Genomic DNA, 20,584 nt, shown 5'->3' with positions numbered 1-20,584 from the left:
ATTAAACAGAAAAATGAACTGAAAATAAATCTGGTCTACGTCAGAGGTCTACGTCTACGTATCTATCTATCTGTCTATCTATTTTTTTTCTTCAGGAAATTATACTTAAATATTTTAGTCTCATAAATGTTAACTGAACTGAAGTGTATATAAAGCTTTACCTTGCACAGGGGGTTCATTGAGTTCATTTTAAAGGAATAATTCACGTTTTTTTGTCTTTCCCCGATATCTCTTTTATATTAGTAATTTTAAGAAAAAGATATGGTACTCTGAGAATCTTTAATCGAATCCTGGGAAATTTAAACAACCGAGATGGAGGTGGTAGAAGCATAACTTCAAAGGGGGGAATAAAAGCTTTATGAAACCTTATTTTCGGACGAAGTCAGTAAAAAAAGAAAACGTTTTTAAATCAAATATAAATAAATATATATTTATGTGGTTTTTAAGTCCTAGTAAGCACAGAAATGTAACTTAATTTGCATAACGTTTCGACAAATCTCTTCTGATTTCCCTCCTCCTCCCGCCCTCTCATTCAAATTTGTCCCTCTGCGCGATCCGTTTGTCGTCCGAAGAGAGGAGGAAAAAAAGAAAAAGAAAAAGGCGAAGACCGAGAGCGACGCTTGCAGCTGATGTACCGCTGGCTTAGAAATGGAGGGCGACACCACTGTCCGGAGAATAAAACCCTTCGGGACTCAACAATACGTCGCTCAGGATAATAACGGAGCCCAGGACCGCTGCGAGAACAACGGCTACAACGGTGAGCCGAAGAGGAAGCCCGAAGTGAACCTTTACCTGCTGCGAGAAGGGCTCGCAGCTTCCCTGGTCTCTGTGTTTATTTTGGTGTTGTGGGCACTCGTTCACTTGTCTTTGCAGCAGCTTGTCATTGGAAAACCGACGGGCGAGTTCAACGCAGTGAGAGCCAGGTGAGTTTTACGATAAGACCAGTTTTATTCTCTAGGTGTTGGCCCGGTTAATCTTTCTTTTGTTGAGAAAGAGACCTGCCCAGAAACCACTGCCTGTTCCGCTCCATCTCCACCTTTACCTTCAACCTAAGCCGCGAAGTGGACAGGTGCCAGTCTCAGGAGAGGATAGGTGCAGCGACTATTAGGACTAATCTGATGTAGTTAACCATTATTCCTCCCCTAAGCCTTTTAAAACCATCCCTGGGTAGATGAATAACAAATTTACTGTCTAAGTCCTAATTCTGAAAGCCGTCAGATGTTAAAAAAGTAGGTGTTTATTTATATACGGTAGCACACAGTAAGTTTTTTATTTGGTGCATTTCCAATGCAAATACACGACAAAGGGTTTTAAAGGACCGGTTGAGAAACAGGAAATGCGGATTTAAAGCACGTGAGCATAGCGGTAGCATGTACATGTAGTTAGTTCTCTTATTGTAGTGGGAGACAGAAAAGACACCTTTGGGAGCAGGGCTTTTGTTAGATTACATTATTAACAAACAGGAGGAGGAGAAGAAGAAGAAATCACCATATTGATCAGTGACAGTAAGCATCAGGAGCTATCCTACTTATCAACCCTGACATTTTATAAAACACAGAAAAAAATCGAATAAATGTTCAAATACAGTAAGAGGGATCATAATAAACATCACACATCTTGTCCCTGTAAAAGACTGTAGAAATTTCAGATTAAAAGTTCATTCAGTTTCATGGCGTAACAGAGGGCTGCAGGGATTATAGCATTGAATCTGAGGTCTGCTGAGCTGCTGAAAGTGCAGAGCAGCTGGATTTGCCATCTTTTGGCTCATTGCTCTATAAATGAGTGAGACAAGCTGCATTTGAACTGATTAGAGCTCTGAGCTCTGTGTCTGTCGCCCACAAATCCAGACTTTGCAGTAGGTCATTGAAAAATTGAGTGAAAGCAGCACTTTAGATTTCTGAAATATCATGTGGTGCCACACTGGCTACAAGAAAACCAAATTGAGCAGGAGATTGGTTTTTAATCTATACGGATAACAGCTGGACTACAACACATGACTTTAGAGGTCGTGGTTTGATATCAGGCACAGTTCATTTGTTTTAAGTATCAGTAACCACTGCTGTATTTTAGTATCTCTAAAAGCAAACAGCAGTTTTCTTCTAAAGAGAAAGAAAGGGAGTAAGCACCTCCTAAGGCAATATCACTGTTCTCCAATCCCCAGACCTCACTCTTAAGCTTTGATCAATTGTCTTGCTTCCTTAAAAATGTCTTGTGTACAATGCTTCAGGAAATACTGAAGATTGCTCAATTCAGTTTCCAAGTCTTGTTCTGCATGTATTCAATCACTTTTCAGTAGAAAGCAAGACAAGAAGGGTGAAACTTGTAATCTTTTACAGTTAAATTTGTAGATTTAAAGCAGTTCCCCCCCATATATGTTATGAAAAGCTGCCTCTTTGGAGACACAATTACAGTAAAGTATGATCTAACATTGTTTGTCATATACAACCTTGTTTAGCCCCACAACACTTGGGTTAAAGTACTTGTACAAATATTTTGTTAATCAGCAAAGCCAGCAGCCAGTTCACTGTCTAACACAAAAAAGTTTAAGCCTCGTTGTTTCTCTTACAGGCCATGTCAGTGAGTTCACTCATGTCTTCAGGACATGCATTTAATATATTTTAAGTTTTTTGAAACTTTGTTGATGCTTTGTCTACACATGCACAGTGGCATTCAATCAGACTCTGTAATTACATGACTGAACTGTTAAATTGATGAGCTATGCTCAGATCTGTTGGGACAAGTCACCTTGATTTACTGATGTTTCACAGTAAACATGGCAGGTTATTTTTCTTTCTCTCTTTGTCCTTTTCTCTCACCTCTCAATCTAGGCAGCACTTGGAGCAGATTACTAGTGCTGGCCCTCGGCCTGTGGGCAGCCAGGAGAATGAGGTCCTGACAGTGGGATACCTGTTGAAGCAAATCGAGGACATCCAGGTCGAGACCGCCGCAGGCCCTCATCAACTCTCGATTGATATTCAGCGTCCCACTGGGACCTTCTCCATTGATTTCCTCGGAGGCTTCACTAGCTTCTATGATCACATCACCAACATTGCCGTTAGGCTGGAGCCCAAGGGTGGCGCGCAGCACCTCATGCTCGCCAACTGCCACTTTGACACAGTGGCCAACAGTCCAGGTAAAAACAAATTAATTACTCATTTGAACAGACATGCCTCCGTGAGGGTGAAACCCTGAGTGTGGTGGTGTTTGTTTTATTTATAGTCCACACCTTGCAAATTAACACCTGGAGACCATGTCAACAGCAAATTCTGTGCATTTTATAAAAACATCTTCTTAAATCTGTTGTTGTACTGCAAGTGCTCTTTTGTACTATTTATGGTCTCCAGAGGATGGAGCTCATCAGACTGACTTTGATCACCTTGATTTGCTGTCATTTGTAGTTAGAGTGACACATTTAGAAAACCACTTGGTGTTTTTAATTTTTTTGAGTGACATTTGGTTAAAAAAACCAGTCATTGCAGTGGAGCTTTTGCACGCCTGAGTTGCATGCAAGAACATGTGCATGAGAGCTTTATTTCTACTCCGTTTTAAAACTGTGTCATAAAATAGTTTCTTTGATACTTAAAATTTAGTTAAACACCCCCTCCCCCTCCCCGCCCCAATTGTAAAAGTGGCACAGATATATCTATAAAGAATCTGATCTATAAACACATTAAATAATGTCGCTGATGTACATAAACTCTTAACAACAATCATCATTATTTATAGTCCCTACAGGATGAATTGTAAACTTTTCTTTTCCCTGCTTGGTTTAAATATGTAGCACATTGCAGTGTGCAGCCATTGTGCTTTAGTCTGGTTTTAATTCAGCAGTTTTTTTTGTTGTTGTTTTTTTTTTTAACTCTACACCCTCGAGCCTTGTGGGTAGGCATGTTTTCCCAGCTCTCATTCTCACACACACATATGCGTTACACACAGCTACACTGGTAAAAGGAAATTGATCCAAAAGGTGTGGACCAGGAAGATACACATATATTTTCACATCCCCCGGTGCTTGCCAAGCCTTTGATTTCTTGGAATTCTTAACGTTTGTTTATGGAAAAACAAAGAATAAAAGCAGGCAGGACTTGGTAAGAAACTCATAAGTTAATTCAAAATACTTTTTTCCTGTTTAAAGCTAACCTGCACAGATGCATGCATTCTGAAGTCTTATGGTGAGAGAAAACTATTAATATGCTACTGTCATATGTGGATGGTATGCAGACACAGGGTGAACAAGCCCCCACCCCTACCTCATGAACTCACTGAGTGTAGAAAGCCAGAGCACATGATGTCTGAGTTTGCCCCTCTGATCTGCAGGTCATATTTTCCTTACTTTGGTATATTTTCACTGCTGAGCTGTGTAATCTTTCTGTATCACATGCTCCTTTCTTTTCGTCTCATTGGTGCCCCTTTTTCTTTATTCTCTCACCAGGAGTGGTGGAAGTTTTTTTTTTTTTTTTTTTGGTAATCAAGTAGTCACATGTTCCTTCACACAGGGCCTATTCTCTACACTTCATAATTTAGAGCTTTATTTCTACCATCTGTGTTTTGTTATCTCGCATTATTTTGCTAGGTAAGGACAGATGGATGTTAATTGCATTTCTCTGAATGTAAATAGCAGGTTAAGACTGATTTCTGTTGCTCTCACTAATGTTTTAGTAAACTAGAAGCCCACGATTGGTATTCGTGACACACTGCTCTCTGTCTAAGACAGTTTCTCTGTCTTAGGTGCCAGTGATGATGCAGTGAGCTGTGCAGTGATGCTGGAAGTCCTCCATTCTCTGGCCAACCAGTCAACTCCTCTTAACCACGGCGTCATCTTCCTGTTTAACGGGGCAGAGGAAAATGTACTGCAGGTAAAAAGAACATTTGGTGGGATGTTAAACTAGCCTGTAAGGAGAATTGGTGTCATTTTGTTTAATTTGTATCTCTTTTTGTTGTTTCTCTCTTTGTCTCTCTGGATCCCCACGCTCTCCTTTAGGCCAGTCATGGTTTCATTACCCAGCACCCATGGGCCAAGCAGGTGCGAGCCTTCATTAATTTGGAGGCTGCAGGTGTTGGTGGCAAGGAGGTTGTTTTCCAGACAGGTACTGTAACGTGCTACTTTGAGGAATTAGCCTTGTTTGTTTGTTATGATGCCTTTTTTTTGGTGTTTGTGTGTGCAGCCTACCATCTATAGCATGCAAAAAAGCATTGCAGGTTCTCCAGTTAAAGCAGTCAACTACTGTTCCTTTGTTTAGTACTTTAAAGAGACTTAAATGTTTACAATACCAAAATACAAGCAGGCAGGTTTAAAAATGGTGGAGGCGAGGGGATAAATAACTTTGATGATATATCTTTGTCTACAAAAGGATGAATCTGTATGACAAAATTTAGGAATCAAGGCTAATTGTCAGGTATCTAAAATATTTCAGCAGCCTCTTCTCCCTTAAAGGTCCAGAGAACCCGTGGCTGGTCCAAGCCTACGTGCATGCAGCCAAACACCCCTTCGCCTCTGTGGTCGGCCAGGAGGTCTTTCAGAGTGGTGTCATTCCCTCAGATACGGACTTCCGCATATTTAGGGACTTTGGTAACATCCCAGGTAAGTCCACCGATTCTTACACTACATAACAGAAGCCAATAAGGAAAATATGCAAGTTTTCTTTGCAGAATATGTTTATAGCTAAACATTACTTTATTATGCTTTTTTAAAAGAATGTTAGGAAGGATGTGCTTCCTGACCCGCTGCTCTGTTCAGAATTTAGTGTAGCTTGCACACAATGATCCACTCAATTGGTCTTCACCTAAATTATGCTTAAGGTCATATTTCCTGTGTTATGAGTTTTCAAAATAATCCCTATTCTTCTTGAAATCAGATTTTTGGGATGTGAGTTTTCGAGCCTCCTTGACTTCTCTGAGAATTTTAATACTTGCTAGTTTGCGTAGTAGAACCACTGACAATGAAATGTATCACTTTTTTTTCTGTGCTTCACACGTTACAGTAACCTGTGAATTGGATGAGCTTTTCCATTACTGGCGTTCTGGTTTAATATATTTTTTTGCAGGCATTGATCTGGCTTTCATTGAAAACGGCTTCATCTACCACACCAAGTACGATACAGCTAACAGGATCCTAACAGACTCGATACAGAGAGCGGGTAAGCAGCGGACCTCATATGCTTCCATGCTCAAATATTTATTACGCTTTTATTCAAGACTCATTGCAAATATGTGAGAGCTGTCACTCCAGCACCATTTTTCTGTTACAGACACCTGCTGTGCATTTGTCCTTTGTCCACCAGTCTGTCTGAGGACTTAAATATGCACACATACAGCGGCAGTCACAGACTGCTGCCCCTTGTGCTTCTGCGTTGCTGAATAATTTTGCTTAGCTTAGCAGAGAATCCAGTCAGACAGCACTAAAAACCTTGGCATCAGTTGGCATCTTTCCTCTCTCCCTCAGGAACTACTGGACATCACCCTTCTGTTCTTCTGTGTGCAGCAACTCCCCATTAAAGGCATGAATTATTAGAGAGAGAAAGTGAGATTTCAGACGGAGGCAGAAGGTATTTTTAGGCTGTAAAGAAGAGGGCAGAAAAGTGCTGTAAGGTGGAGAGTAGGACACAGCACGGAAGGCGAGGATCTATCAGCAGTTCTGCTCTTTTGAAGCTTGTGATGAATACACCCTTTGGCCTCTGCGTAAAAATCTGTCTCTCGGTTTGGTCTAAGCGGAGCAAGCGATTCACTTTTGTTAAAAGCAAACGCAGCGTGGATCTCTTGTAGAGATTATATGTGAAATGTTTTTCTAAAAAGAGCATGTTGCCATGTTTATAAAATGGATCTTATCATTACCATCAGTGTTGGCTTCGTGATAGAAACAGAAAATAGAAAGATGTGAGCAAATTGCAAGCAGTGAACTTTGTACAAAATCTTGATTGTGCAGTGTTGTTTTGGCCACAGCAAAGCTACCAGGCGGAAGAACAATGGAGCTTTGTCTTGCCTTGTGTTTTTGTGCCATTAACTGTGCAGATATGGAGGTAGTATAGTACAGTAGTACAGAGGAAAAAAAACAAAACTGTTTTTGTTTTTTTGTTTTGCTGCAGTGGATTGAAAACAAGTTTACACACCCCTGTAAAAATGCCAAGTTTTTGTGATGTTAAAATACGGGACGACAGTGAGTCATTTCAAAACGTTTCCCGCTTTTTATGTGACCTACAACCTGTGAAAATGAGTGCATTCAGTATTCTTGAGTAGGACTCTACTAGCAGAATAGAATAATCCTTTAATTGTCCACAAGGGGAGATTTGGGTAGCATGGCACATCTTGACTTGATTTGCCCACTCTTCCTCAGACAAGTGCTGCAAATCTATCAGATAGCACTTGTGCACAGCTCCCTTCAGGTCATCCCACACATTTTTAAGGATTTACATCTGGACTCTTGTTGGGCCATTCCAGATTGAACTGGGGCTTTCGTAAAGGTGGAGGGACAAGCATACATCCAAATCAACAAAATAATGGATTCAACAGAAGGAAATTAAAGTTTGGGGTTTTTTAGGTTTTCAGTAGAATATTTGTGGGGTGACCTGAAGAGGGCTGTGTAGAACAACTCAGATCTGACACATTTGGAGTGTGTTTGCAAGGAAGCATAGGCAACTGTTCCCAAGTCAAGACATGCCATGTTGACGAATGGTATGCTGTGATAAAATCAAAAGGTGCTTCAATAAAGTCTTAGTTTAAGGCTGTGCTCATAAGGCAACAGGATTTTTAAATTGATACCATAGGTGTATCTACTACGAGGCTGATGGGTAGCGCTGGCAGTATTTTTTTTATATCCACTGTATAGCTCGCTCTTGCTGTTCCTTCCTGTAATCAGATTTCTGATCTGAGCTGAACTTCATATTTGGAGTCAATTTAAACAGAAAGCCCTTGGTGCCCCGTAAACTTGTGTACAGCTGTAAATAAGATTTGTACACACACACACACACACCACTGAGTACTGTCCTTATCTGTCAGATCCTATCATCCTCTCTTACATGTCCTGTCATGGGGGGAAAACTCTTCTGTGAGTAAAACAGTATATGTGTGTTTAATAGGTTTTTACAATATTATTGTTTGTGTAAGAGGTCGCAGTAGTCATCTGCATGTGTTGGGGGCTGTAATTTACCAATATAGTGCCATTTAACAGGCCACCCTCTTTGTAGCCTTTTCTGCTCAGTCAACAGTAACAGGTGTAATGCATGTGACATGTCAGCTCTGTAAAGGATGATCCTTTTAGTCATATGAGGTTATCACTTTCATATTCAGTCATATAATCTGTTTACTTCCCCGTATGTAGGATAAAATCACAAGTGGTGGAAACTCTAAACCTCTATTGACTAAACCTCCCAGTTCCTCTTATTCTGTTGTCATTTACTGTCTGGATAACTTGATTGTATATGGCAGGCTGCCCAGATGATGCACACTGTTCTTTATGGAGTAAATGCACTGAAGCTTTGACTGTCTTTAACTCCTTATTTACGTCCTGTTTTCAGGTGACAACATCCTGGCCGTTCTGAAGTATCTGGCAATGTCAGAAAAGTTGGCTGATTCCTCAGAGTACCGCCATGGCAATATGGTGTTTTTTGACCTGCTAGGTGTAATTGTGGTAGCTTACCCAGCTCGTGTTGGCACTATCCTCAACTACATGGTGGCCACAGCTACGTTCCTCTACCTGGCCAAGAAAGCCTCAATGCCTGGCCATGGAGGTAGGTCACCATTTCCTGCACTTAATCCTTGTTACTGATTGGTCTTTAAATCAAGGATTCTGACTAGGGGGCAAGGTAGTCCTTGAAGAGGTCATTTTCTAAGAAATTGATCATTAAGGTTTGGGGTTACATCACTTACCAGAAAAGTAATGAACATGAAATGCTTTCATTCATTTGCATTAATGGCCCCAAGCTGCGTATATTTTAATGATATGTTGCAGTTTTAATATTTAGAACAAATAGCTTTGATGAGCTCTTGTGGATCTGCAGAATAAATTGGTAAAATCCTAATTTATTGGCTTAATTGGTCACTTGTCTCTGTGTCTCCAAGGTGGGCGCTATGTTCGAGACCTGGCCTGCGCCACAGGTGTAGCATTGCTCAGCTGGTTTGTCACCCTGTTGTCGGTGCTGATTGTGGCCCTGCTTGTCACTCTGTTGGGCCGCTCCATGTTTTGGTACAACCACTTCTATGCCTCAGTCTGCCTGTATGGAGCTGCAGCCACTGGCAAGATGATACTTATACACACACTGGCCAAGAACCTGTACTACGGGGTGAGTGAGTGGAGTTTTAAATATAGAGCTTCCAGTAAATTTCAAGCAGAGACCGAGTGGCCGGACATGATTAACAGTAGCAGTAACACTGAATGTGAAATGTACTGTTAAACCTTTTAGGAGCATTGTCTGATTGTATGGTAAAAGTGACTTTATGCATCACTGTCAAAGATGTGGCTTCTTTCTAAAACCCACTTATATTTGATGAATAGGAAAAATGAATTGTCACAGACAAATTTTGGACTATTTGTTGTGTTAAAGTTGGAAAAAGTATCTTTATTCTTTAAATTTGTTAGTTGCACCTGTTCAACTGCTTATTAAGGCAAATGTCTAATCAGCCAACCATATTGCAGACAACATGCTAATGTTCAAAGTGAGCCTCAGAATGGGGAAGAAGGGTGATTTATGTGACCTTGGATGTGGCACAGTTGCCGGCAGTCTGATCTACTGGGATCTCCAGAGTTTAGAGAGAATGGTCAGAAGTCACTCCTCTCAGTTTAGAACAGAAAACTGAGGCTACAGTTCAAAACTGGACAGCAGAAGGTTGGAAAAAATGTTGAATAGGCTGATTAGCCTAAATTTCCCATGTAACTTTCAGATAGTAGAGTTTGAATTTGGTATGAAAGCATCCATCTAGTCTTGGATGAACATTTCAGGCAGGTGGCAGTGAAATTGTCTGGAGTATATTTTATTGGCACACTATGTGCTCCTTAGTACCAACTGAGCACATGCGGGGTATGGTGGAATGGGAGATTGACATTATGGATGAAAGGCTGACTAATCTGCAGCAACTGTGTGATGCTGTCATGTCAGTATGGACCAAAATCTGTGTTTCCAGCACATTGTTCAATTTGTTCTACAAAGAATTAAGAGAAAAGGGTCTAACCCAGTCCTAGCAAAGTCTACCTAAAAATTGGACGGTGATTGTAGAGTTCAAATCGGTCTTAAATTATTCTTATTGATTGTTTTCTGATTGTAGTAAAGTGGATATTACAGTATTTCACTGTGACTGATGCGTCATGATGACTCGGTAAACTGCTGACAGTCGCCTGTGTGTGGTTATAAAACTGTAGAAATGTGAGACAGACTGTCCTTTGTGCCTCACATGTACATTTACCAGATTTGATCTCTCTCACTGTGGTTTTCAATAGGCTTTCATTCAGCTCTTAGATGTTAGCACCTCTGTCATAAAAGCAAAATCCATTTCTCACATGCTTTAAAAGAGAGTGTTATAGGTTTCTTTGGTAAGTCGTTGAATACTTTGTAGAAACAGATGGTTGAAATTGAATGGGCGTATTGTATGTGTGATATTTATAAAATACGAGCACTAATTTAAAGCTGAAAGAGCTGCACTGAATTGATTTAGATCTGGAGCTTCAGCTTACCACAATGTGAACTGCATCTTATCATGGCCATTTTCCAGTAAGGACACAGACTAACCTTTGTCCCAGATTACATAACGCTTCAGTGAAACAACATGACTATTGAGAGAACGGCATGTTTCCTTACTCTAATCCTGAATGGTATATTCTGCAAGAAAAATGTCTTGCTCCAAGGACAGAGAGTAAAGAAATTATTAGTCCTCAAATTAAACTTATACAAGTTATAGTTGTAGTGATTGTCATTTTCTTAAGTTGTTTTATCCTCCTTTTAGTTTACAGTTGTGATTTCGGGATAAAGCCGTGGAAGTTATTTCTTGTTTTTTATCCACATAGATGAGTTGATGATCTTATTTGCAGTTTATGTAAGAAGAGCCCAGCACTCACATTTCACCCAAATAAGAACCCCTATGTACTATTTCACCATTAAATCGTGTGAACTGAAACTTGACAGCAGACCAAAAGCCTCGGCAGTCAGTTGTTTGCAGTTTGAAAGTTTGACACTTTTAAATGAATCCATTGATTGTTATGCCTAATCTATGGGGCAGGTGAGTATATTAGTGACATTAATTTGTTACTGATATCCCCCCAAAAGTTCTGATTAGTATGATGAACTTCTCTGTATTTGTTTTGCTGTTGTTGTGGTTGTTTTGCAAAACAACAATTAGATTTTCATACTTACAGGTTAAATCCTCATCTGTCAAAGCATCACACACCTTCCCCTGCACATTTCCTGTATGTTGAGTATGTATGTTTTCCTCACAGGGCGTCCGCCTGGTAGAGCTGGGTGACCTTTACTTTGACGTGAGCTTGCTGCTGTGGTGTTGCAGCCTGGTGTGGTTGACCCAACATGGCCTGTGTTCGGCCTACGCGCCCATGCTAATGGTGGCTTTCCCCCTGGCCACCAGACTGCTGCTGGCAAAAGAATTCAAACACAGAGGTAAAGACTTGATCTCAAAGTCGACCTTGTTTACCATGATTGAATGAAGCACAGGGTACTAAAAACTGTTGAAAGTAAGGACGGTTGGTTAATTATTAATACTTTTTCTAGAGTCACAAGAGTAAATTATGTATATGCTCATACCTGCTCTTTATAAGCTCTCTTAGCAGTAAGATGAAGCTAGCATCCTCTCATTGTACTCTAATCTTATCAGGCTATTTTAGACGATTGTGTTATCACAGAAATAGTCAAAGTAACTCCATGAAATAAAGGTGAACCCTCTTCCTTTCTAGCTCCTATTGTGCTCTTGACCAAAGGCCTGTGTATGCTTAAAGTTCTTATCAGACTATCTTATGTCTTTTGAAAAATACACACAAAAGATAGATATGTATCAAAGAGGTGTTTTTTGTTGTTGTTGTTGTTGTTTTTTTGCCCCCAAGTGATCAAAAGGGTTCCGGATTGGATCCTAAATGATTAAGTCGCTGGATAAATAGTAACAATATGATGGATGGATCATGCAGCAACAGACAAATCTTAAGTAGCAGCAGCAGAGTTCAGCGAAATGTTTTTCTAAATATATTGTAGGCAGGAAATAAGGCACACATTCACTGAATCTGCAAAACTCACTGCAAAGCATGTTGTTTTCTTCTGCTTGCACAGCAGAAAACAGGACTGGAATCACATTTGAGTTGTAGTGTTTAGATGTTAAACTTTGAAGACTGTATAAACGCTTTTCTCTTTAAGATGGATTTGGGGGCAGCTACGAGAATCCAGTGTGTGTGTGTGTGTGTGTGTGTGTGTGTGTGTGTCTCTGGCTCAGTTATACCTGACAAAGATTTCTTTTTTTCTCCAGGAGCATCAGCGAAGTACTGCGTGCTGTACCTGCTGGGCCTGGCGTTGCCATATGTGCACTTCATGTTTCTCATCTGGGTGGTGTTTGAGATTTTCACTCCCATCATGGGGCGGAGTGGCACAGAGATACCCCCCGAGGTGGTGCTGGCCTCCTTAGTCACTCTGGCAACCATCTTCCTCTCCTCCTTTTTTGTGAGTATTTCTACATTATATATAGGAGTGAGAAGAAAATCAGGATTTTTATTAAGCAGAAGAAACAGAGAAATCCCATTTTGAATTAGACAGAATATACTTGACTAAAGAATTGTTTTGATTAATCTGGTAGTAGTAGTGAGTTTATTTTCAAACCAGATACAGAAGGAAATATACGTATAGTATGGAGTATAATTGGCAGAAGTGAATTTAATTTAGAAAATGTGTTGGAGAATCAGGTATTTTGTGCCACCTTAGTTGTATTTTCAAATGCCCGTTCCTTCTGCTGTTTAGTAACACATGCTCATGTCTTTGTCAGCTGCATTTTATCTACTTGGTGCGTAGCACTAAGCGGATCATGGCAGGTCTTGGGTTCGTCTTCACCATCATGTTCCTGTTGGTGTCCTGTGGCCTCTTCTTTCCTTACTCGGGCGATCTAGACAGTCCGCGACCAAAGAGAGTTTTCCTGCAGGTTGAAATTCATAACATGCACACAAAAACACAAATATACACAAAAATGATACAGATACAGTATGTAAGAAAAAGAGAAACTGGATCTGCAAGAAGTCAAAACCAGTAAATGTATTCATAACGGCCAAAACCTAAAGCTCTGGCCTGTCCATTGCATGACGTTTGAGGTCTGAGTGACTCGGTTTGAAATGAAAATGATGCGAGAAGACATTTCTAAATGAGTGGCAGGAGCTTGAAACCCTTGAATTAAAGTACGGTCTGATCAGTTTTGCAGCATTTGGCTGAATCTGAGCTGAGCTCATAGTCCCGTACACTGCACAATTCATTCTGCTGCTTCTATCAGCAGTCACACCCTCAAGAAACCAATGTCCACTGGCTGCAATACCTGCTTATGCCATAGTGTTACCTCCACCACAGTTAAATGATAACGTGGTATGATTCAGATCATGAGCTGTTTCTCTTCTCCATAATATTCTCCGCTATTCATTCCAGCACATGTCCATTTTGGTTTCATCTGTCCCAATAATTTTTCCAGAACTGTGCAGCCTCTTTTAGATCTTGTATGACAGTCTAATCTGGCCTTCCTGTTCTTGAGTGCAACCTGCCCGTTTGCACCTCGGTGTAAATCCTTCGAGTTGTAAACAGTCTCGAGGAGCCTAACTCCTCGAGTGTTCTTGACGTGTTAAATTGTGTTTCTTAAACATGAAAATAATTCTGTCATCTTTTATTATTATATTTCCCTCCTTGATGTGCTCACGTATGTAATTTACATTGAGTCATTCCAGCTAAACAGATGTAGCACAAAGCACGTGAAAGAAAAGAGAACATGTTAACATCAAAGAACTTCGTTGTTTTTCTTTTCCTGTTACTCTCCCTGCAGCATACAACACGGACCTTCCACAATCTCCAGGGAGAAGTGGAGAGCCGAGACTCAGGTCTGTGGATAAACAGCTTTGACTACACGGGCATGCAGCACATCACACCCCACATCCCCGAGATCAACGAAACGGTTCGGACCCGCTGCAGAGAGGACCGACCTTTCTGTGGTTATCCCTGGTTCCTGCCTGTCAAGTTCCTCAGCAGGTCAGCCTTGTAGCTTTGATGCCTCTGGTGTCATAATAAATGCTTGTTTCAGTCATGCTTTGAACTTCACAAGTGCTCCCGTGTGTTTGCAGGAAGAACTGGTACCTCCCCGCTCCGGAAGTGTCTCCGAGCTCTCCGGTGGAGTTCAGCCTGCTGTCCAAAGAAGAGACGAGCTGGGGAACGATCAAGATGACATTCAGTGTGAAAGGTCAGGAGCAGCTAATAGAGGGTTAAGATTTTGGGGATCTAAAGAAGTACCAAGTGATAGCAGAAGGAGCAAACCCAAAACATGGACCAGGTGTAAATCAGAAAATTGATGACCATTTTTAAAGAGCATGTGATCACATGTGCAGGATGTGTGAAGAATGTGAGAGTGTTGTGCGTTGATTTGTAGCTGTAGGTATCACTTTGTGTTTCACCCTTAACCTTCCTGTCTCATGCAGGCCCGAGCCACATGTCTTTGTATCTAATGCCTCATCGAGGAGCCAGCCTCTCTACCTGGTCCTTCGGTGACGGGACGCCTCGATTTGACCTGAGCGGAGAATATTTTATCTTCTATTCACATGGCCTTGACGCCCCCACATGGACCTTCTGGTTTGAAATACAGGTACTGACCTTTTCTTCTTATTTACATTTCCTATTTCCATCTTCATAGTGACTTTGGCGCATCAAGCAGTCTGTACCGAAAATTACCTGCAATAGTTTTGCAAATTACAGTAATTAACTGTGATAAACAGGCAAATATCATGTACCTGTTGCCATCTACACACACAGGAATTCACATTAACTTGTTAGATTCAGAGTCCAGCCACAGCCACATGGATTTGACACAGAAATGTCTCCACGAATAGTTGCTGCAGGATGGCAATTTGAGTGCAAAATAACACATGACTGGAAACTTTATTTTTAGTAAAGTTTAATACAAGCACAATATAACCAGTTGAGCCAATCCCAGGATTGCAAATAAATTTGTCACAGATGACTAACTGTTTAATTGCAACATGTTGTCAATTTGTCTTCATTTATAAATTCGATGGTAATTATTTGTAAACCTGAGTGACTGCAGTCAGTCCAGCAGTGAGACCCATGATTATTTGGAGACAACCTGTGCAGTTGCCATCTGAAGCTGGTCACCCCACTACTTGCAGTTGTTTGCTGAAAGTGAAAAACACTGCTGGGAAACCACAGATTTTTCCTAGTCACGAGGTTTTTGTCCTATTATTACGGCCAAACATAAGGCCTGGGGGCCAGAATCAGAAAAATGTAGAATTTTGGACTTTGAACTATGTTTTCATCAGTTTTACTTTTGCAGCTATAACGAGCTCCCCTGCTTTACTGATCAGCTTCACTGATTCCGCTTGCTTAAGATCAAAGTCGGCTGCATGTGGCCCATGTTTTAAAATGAGTGGGACTGAGCCACGATTTGCAATGAATGCTGCACGTAACCCCTCGTGGCTCAGACAAACTCCTCATGCAGCATAATCAGACTTAATACATTGCTAATCTTATTTGGTTCTTCTGCTGTTTTATTTCTGTCCCTCTGTTTGTCAGCCTCCCGCAGACCCTGACCCATCTGGCCCCGAGGGGATCGTCTCAGTCGCCATCTCCTCCCACTATTTCTTTGGGAAAGACCAGAGGACTGCTCGGTTGGAGGAAATGCTTCACAGGTTCCCCACGTGGGCTTTTCCCTCTTCCTGGGTCAGTACCTATGACATGTACCGATACTGAGGATGTCACACATCCCACGAGGCTGCTGCAGAGGAGAGCTTTGGCCTACAGGGCTCCACAAGACAGATGTAGAAGAGATTACAAGGAAGAATACAGAGGAGTGACCCCACTGCCTTTTCACTCAAACTGTAACACACACAACACATGCGAGCTCCACCCCAGCCAGCCTGAGAGACCCCCACCACTGTGTCAATAGGCACTGTAGTTAACCAAGGAGAGATGCTTGGTGCTGTGCTCACTCCTGGCTTAGTGAAAGGAAGGGGTTAGTTTTTTTTTTTTTCTTCTGTTCTCTACTTGTTCGATCGTGCCTTTTGCTTTACTTGCTGTAACTCGCTTTTCCTTTCGCTCACATCCACCCTCGCTCTTCCTCACTAACGCCAGTGTTCCTCCCGAACAACTAACACCGCACGGCTACCTCCACTGCTCTTTATCAGCAAAACCACTCTGAACGTTGTCATATTAAATGTGTCTACCAACCGCGCTGTGCATCGCAGGGTGCAATAACACATGATGGATGAGTTCAACCTGTTCTCTCCTCCTCTGAATTTAACCGGATACTTTGAAAGTCACTTGTCATTAACCTGCACTTGTTTTAATAGTTTGATTTACTGACTTGCCCTTCTTTACTAAGACCACTCATTTTTATTTTTTTTAATTTTTGGAGCCACGCGTTTTAACGAGGAATGTAACGCCTGCTTAAACTATCGGAGGACATGGCGTGCAGACAGAAAACTGTTAAATGAAAACAGATGTCTGAATTCAAGCTGTTCTGGAAGTGGTGGTTAAATCCGGAGGGCAGTGTAATTTCACTTCACGTGTTTATGCAGTTTAATTTTGTTTTAGGGTTTAAAATTGTTCAGGATTACCCCCCCAGTCCACAGGGGGGTGTACCTTTGCATCCGTTTCACATTTGTTCCTACTGTAGTAATAACTGCACTTTTTTTTTTCTTCTTCTTTTTTAAGAGCAAGGGGGGAAAAAAAGGAAAACTTGACTATGCTTCCAGCCGTCTCCAGCAGTGACTTTAACAAATCTTTTGCTTCATTGATTTTCAAATGTGATCCTCTGCTTTTGTTTATTGCATCTGTAAGCAAAAGAAATGCCTTCCCGGGTCGTGGGTCAGACAATATAAGGCGTCTGAAAACCTCGGGAATCTGGGATTGGCTTTTATTCCCACTTTTTGATTTTCCCTTTCTTGAATGTAAAATCAGCTGCTGGAGAGGGCTCAGTTTTATTTGTGCTGTTGTTTTTTCTGTAGCTCACATCTACAGTCTGCTTCACATGGTACTACCACTACCTCCGGACTGATCAAACTCAACACTGAGATAAGTTTCAGATTGAATGTTACTGTGGGAAAGCTTTAGAGGAGGTTTAGCTAACAAAAGTTAACTAATGTTGAAAAGAGAGATTATTTAAATGGTTTATAAAGTGTCACCATTCTTATCTGTGGGCTACATCCATTTATAGATGTCCATATCTGTGTTTTCAGAAAGTCTGACTTCCCTGCATCCCCAGGTGGAATCGGGTTGTTGACTAATGAAACAAGTCTTTCGTCTGCCTCGAGTCTACCTAGCGAGGTGTCACCGTGAACCATGTTGTCTGTTTGCCACAAAACGAGAAATCACAATGAAAGGAGGCCTTAAAGTTTTGCTTCCAAAGACGCACAAAACGTTTACTGTTGTGGACACAAACATCTCAGTGGTCTTAAAAGCTATCAAGTGCCACACTGCAAAGCGTTTTCATGCCCGTGGATTGCTAACATCCATCACAGCCTTCAGCAGATTGTCCCACTGTGCTCTTTTTTTTTTGAAAGTCAAACTATTTTAAAGTCATAAAATTCACATTGAGCCACTCTGTAGCTATTCTGGAGTTGTATCTCAGCACGTGAGTGGAGTTTGTGTTCGTGTCGCCTCACGGGTCAGATCAAATGATAAAGGATACTTCTTTTTACTGGTTTCATAGCAATGAAAAAAAATTTCAGTCTTAACTTTGACGACAGGCACTTGAAGCGCTTCGACTCCACCTGCTGAGGAAGCCCGTGTGATGCAGGCGAAAGCGCCTGCTTGGACTTTTTCACCTCATCAGCTGATTCCTGCAAAGATCAGCGAGACCTCGGTGCTCCTTCAAAGGACAAAGATTTAAACAAATTAGATTTTTGCTTGGTGGTGATGTAGTTTTTGCTCTCACTAAAGTACCATGCCTATATACATTTAGTTTTTTTTGCCATTTACCTCATGATAACGTTCATCACCTCACCCGTGTTCACGTTTCGGGTGTCTGCAGTTTGAGTGCGGCACTAAAACCTGGGAGGAAAAAAAAAAGTCCAGTCTTTTCTGATCTGTCCACTGACGGCCGACTCTGTACTTGATCCTGCTGCTCCAGACTGAAAGATGGATTTTTTTTCTTTACTAAGACCAGTAAAAAGTCTCATTTTGTCCCGAGCAGGTACTGCTGTAATAGAGGGGCAGAGCGGGATTGCTGTTACTCCCAGTGTTCGAGAGCTTCATACACACTCCTTTTCAGATGTGAGTGATTTGCATTACTAATGTGTTAGTGTGAGCTAGTGTAGGCTGAGAGGCTGACGGGCACTTCACTGAACGTTTTTGTTGAGCGTGAGTTCAGATTTTGGACTTTATCTTCTTCACACATAACAGTCTAGAAGTCCATATCAAGTCAAGAAATACGTTCTTTAACTGTGGGATACTTTTAAATATCTTAATGTGATATCTAAAAATATTACATTTGAAGTTTTGGGGTTTTTCTTTCTTTAAATTGACCTTTCATCCACATCTGTAACTGCTAGTTTTGTTCTTAGAGTTGATTTCTAACAAGACAGATTTTTTTTTCTTTCTTTCTAACGACCGTCACATAACCGTTAACCTTCTTCCTTGAAGTTTTGTTTTCTTAGTTGGAACTGTTGAGCTTTGGATTATTGGGTCTGGTTAACAGGGTATCCATGTATTCAATTTACGGGATGATTTCACATTATGCAAAAAGTTTGAATTAATTTAACACTTGTACAGCAATTAAAAAGCTTCTTACGTTTAATCTTGGCAAGTGTCACTTCTTCAGACGTGGACACTAACATCATCAGCTATATCAGCTACATGGTGAGGCGGGGTTTCATGTTCACCCAGGTAACTTCAGGGTTAAGCCTGGTTTTTCTTTGATACATCGGCATGGTAACTGGCTACTGACCAATCAGTGTCACTTTAAGTCGAGTGAATATGTCCATTTTCTGCCTGTAAAGTATATCACCAATACAAACAAAATCCCTGCCGTTCTGTTACAGCTGACCCTGACATGGCAACCATTTGACACTTGTTTAACTAAAAATTACATTTTGGCCATGAGAATTTTTGCATAAGTAAAATAACTCTGCTCTCTTTCTACAGGCAGAGGAAATGCAACCACTCCTGCTTGCTGATCTTACTTCAAAACTGCATGTACAGATATCAATTATGTTTTAATATAAACACTGCAAGGGCACCACAGCTCGAAGAATAAAACCCAGAACAGTCTTTTAAACGTGAATTTAACAAAACAGTCAATTTAAAGCCAGCAGATTCCCCCGTGTGATATTCATGGAGTTGTAATGTTAATATGTCAGTTAACTCTGTTTTTTCTGGTGTCAAACATTAATATAAGAGCTCTTTTCTAGAGTATGTAAAGCCAAACACACACACGTTGCTGCTTTGTCTGCAGCTGCTGCGTTGCTTTAAAAATAAGGAGGTCAAAGAGGCAGACAAACCTTTTAAAAATAATTTATTGGTCTATATGTACAAGGGGGGGAAAATGAAGTAGAAAACCAAATATAAGTAGAAAAGGCGAATGTACAAGAGAGTATCTTTACACTGCATTGAGGATGTCTGCTGCCCCAGAAATAAATCTCGACTCTGAGGAAACGAGCAATACTTTTAAACTGTACACAGGTGGGAGGGAGCTGCTGTCCACGTTTTACTGAGCGAGCGAACGACACTCCTCCCTCACAGAGAAGGAAACCATAAAAGAGCTGAAATATTCATTTCCGTAGGAAATTGTCTCGCATACCGTCAGCATTAGTTTTGAGCGATGATGTTTCTGATGAGAGGGCTGGGATGTGCGCGAGTGAGATTCTCCTCCCTCTGCATGAGGACTTGAACGTTCAAATCGGGGTTAAAACAGAAGGCCTCTGGACGTAAAGTCTTTGGTTCATCAAGTGTCCGTGTTCAAGTAAAGCTTGTAGTGGAGCTGTAGGCTTGTTCAGAGCGGAAGGAGGGTCGAAGTAGACGATACAGAGCCGCTCGGGCCGTCTCAACCTTTTTGTGTATAGTGACGGGCAGCTCGTAGAAGAGAAACCATTCAAGAATCTAAACAGATAAACACACCCAACTATAACTTATCATTTTGGTCTAGGATGAGAAGCGCACAGCTGGGGGGGAATGAAAGAAAAAACAAACCCAAAAGCAGTAGTAAGCATAAAAAAATAAAGCTGAGTAACATTTCAATACATTGCACAATATAATACTGACGCATTGTTTTTCTTTTAGTGCTTGTAGTTGAGCCAATGCATGACTTTGATAACTAAAGAGGAGGGAGAAGGAGTTTTGTTATCAGTCATTAAAAACAAAGCAGGAATGATCTCTCAGCTAATAATCCCAATAAATAATAGTAATGACGAGGACTA

General features: G+C 41.0%; 1 protein-coding gene across 2 annotated transcripts; it reads left to right on the top strand.

Moving 5' to 3' along the window:
* The first annotated feature begins 449 nt into the window (after nt 1-449).
* ermp1 (endoplasmic reticulum metallopeptidase 1) lies at nt 450-19,439 on the top strand. Of its 2 annotated transcripts, XR_003272831.1 has the most exons (16): nt 450-923; nt 2,829-3,133; nt 4,729-4,856; nt 4,982-5,087; nt 5,435-5,581; nt 6,045-6,137; nt 8,511-8,723; nt 9,055-9,275; nt 11,420-11,594; nt 12,448-12,638; nt 12,958-13,110; nt 13,990-14,192; nt 14,285-14,400; nt 14,636-14,799; nt 15,744-16,182; nt 17,177-19,439. XR_003272831.1 is itself a non-coding variant. In XM_026173797.1 (15 exons), exons 1-15 carry the CDS (start codon nt 649-651, stop codon nt 15,918-15,920), a joined length of 2,667 nt encoding a protein of 888 aa, XP_026029582.1. In that variant the 5' UTR covers nt 450-648; the 3' UTR covers nt 15,921-19,439. The 2 variants fall into 2 exon arrangements, 1 of the variants encoding a protein (XP_026029582.1); XM_026173797.1 differs by having other exon boundaries at nt 15,744-19,439.
* Nucleotides 19,440-20,584: the final 1,145 nt, after the last annotated feature.

The sequence above is a fragment of the Astatotilapia calliptera genome, chromosome 7, assembly GCF_900246225.1.
Source record: "Astatotilapia calliptera chromosome 7, fAstCal1.2, whole genome shotgun sequence".
Classification (NCBI taxonomy): domain Eukaryota; kingdom Metazoa; phylum Chordata; class Actinopteri; order Cichliformes; family Cichlidae; genus Astatotilapia; species Astatotilapia calliptera.
The sequence above is the reverse complement of the archived record's forward strand: the minus strand, read 5'-3'. Positions and strand labels throughout refer to the sequence as shown.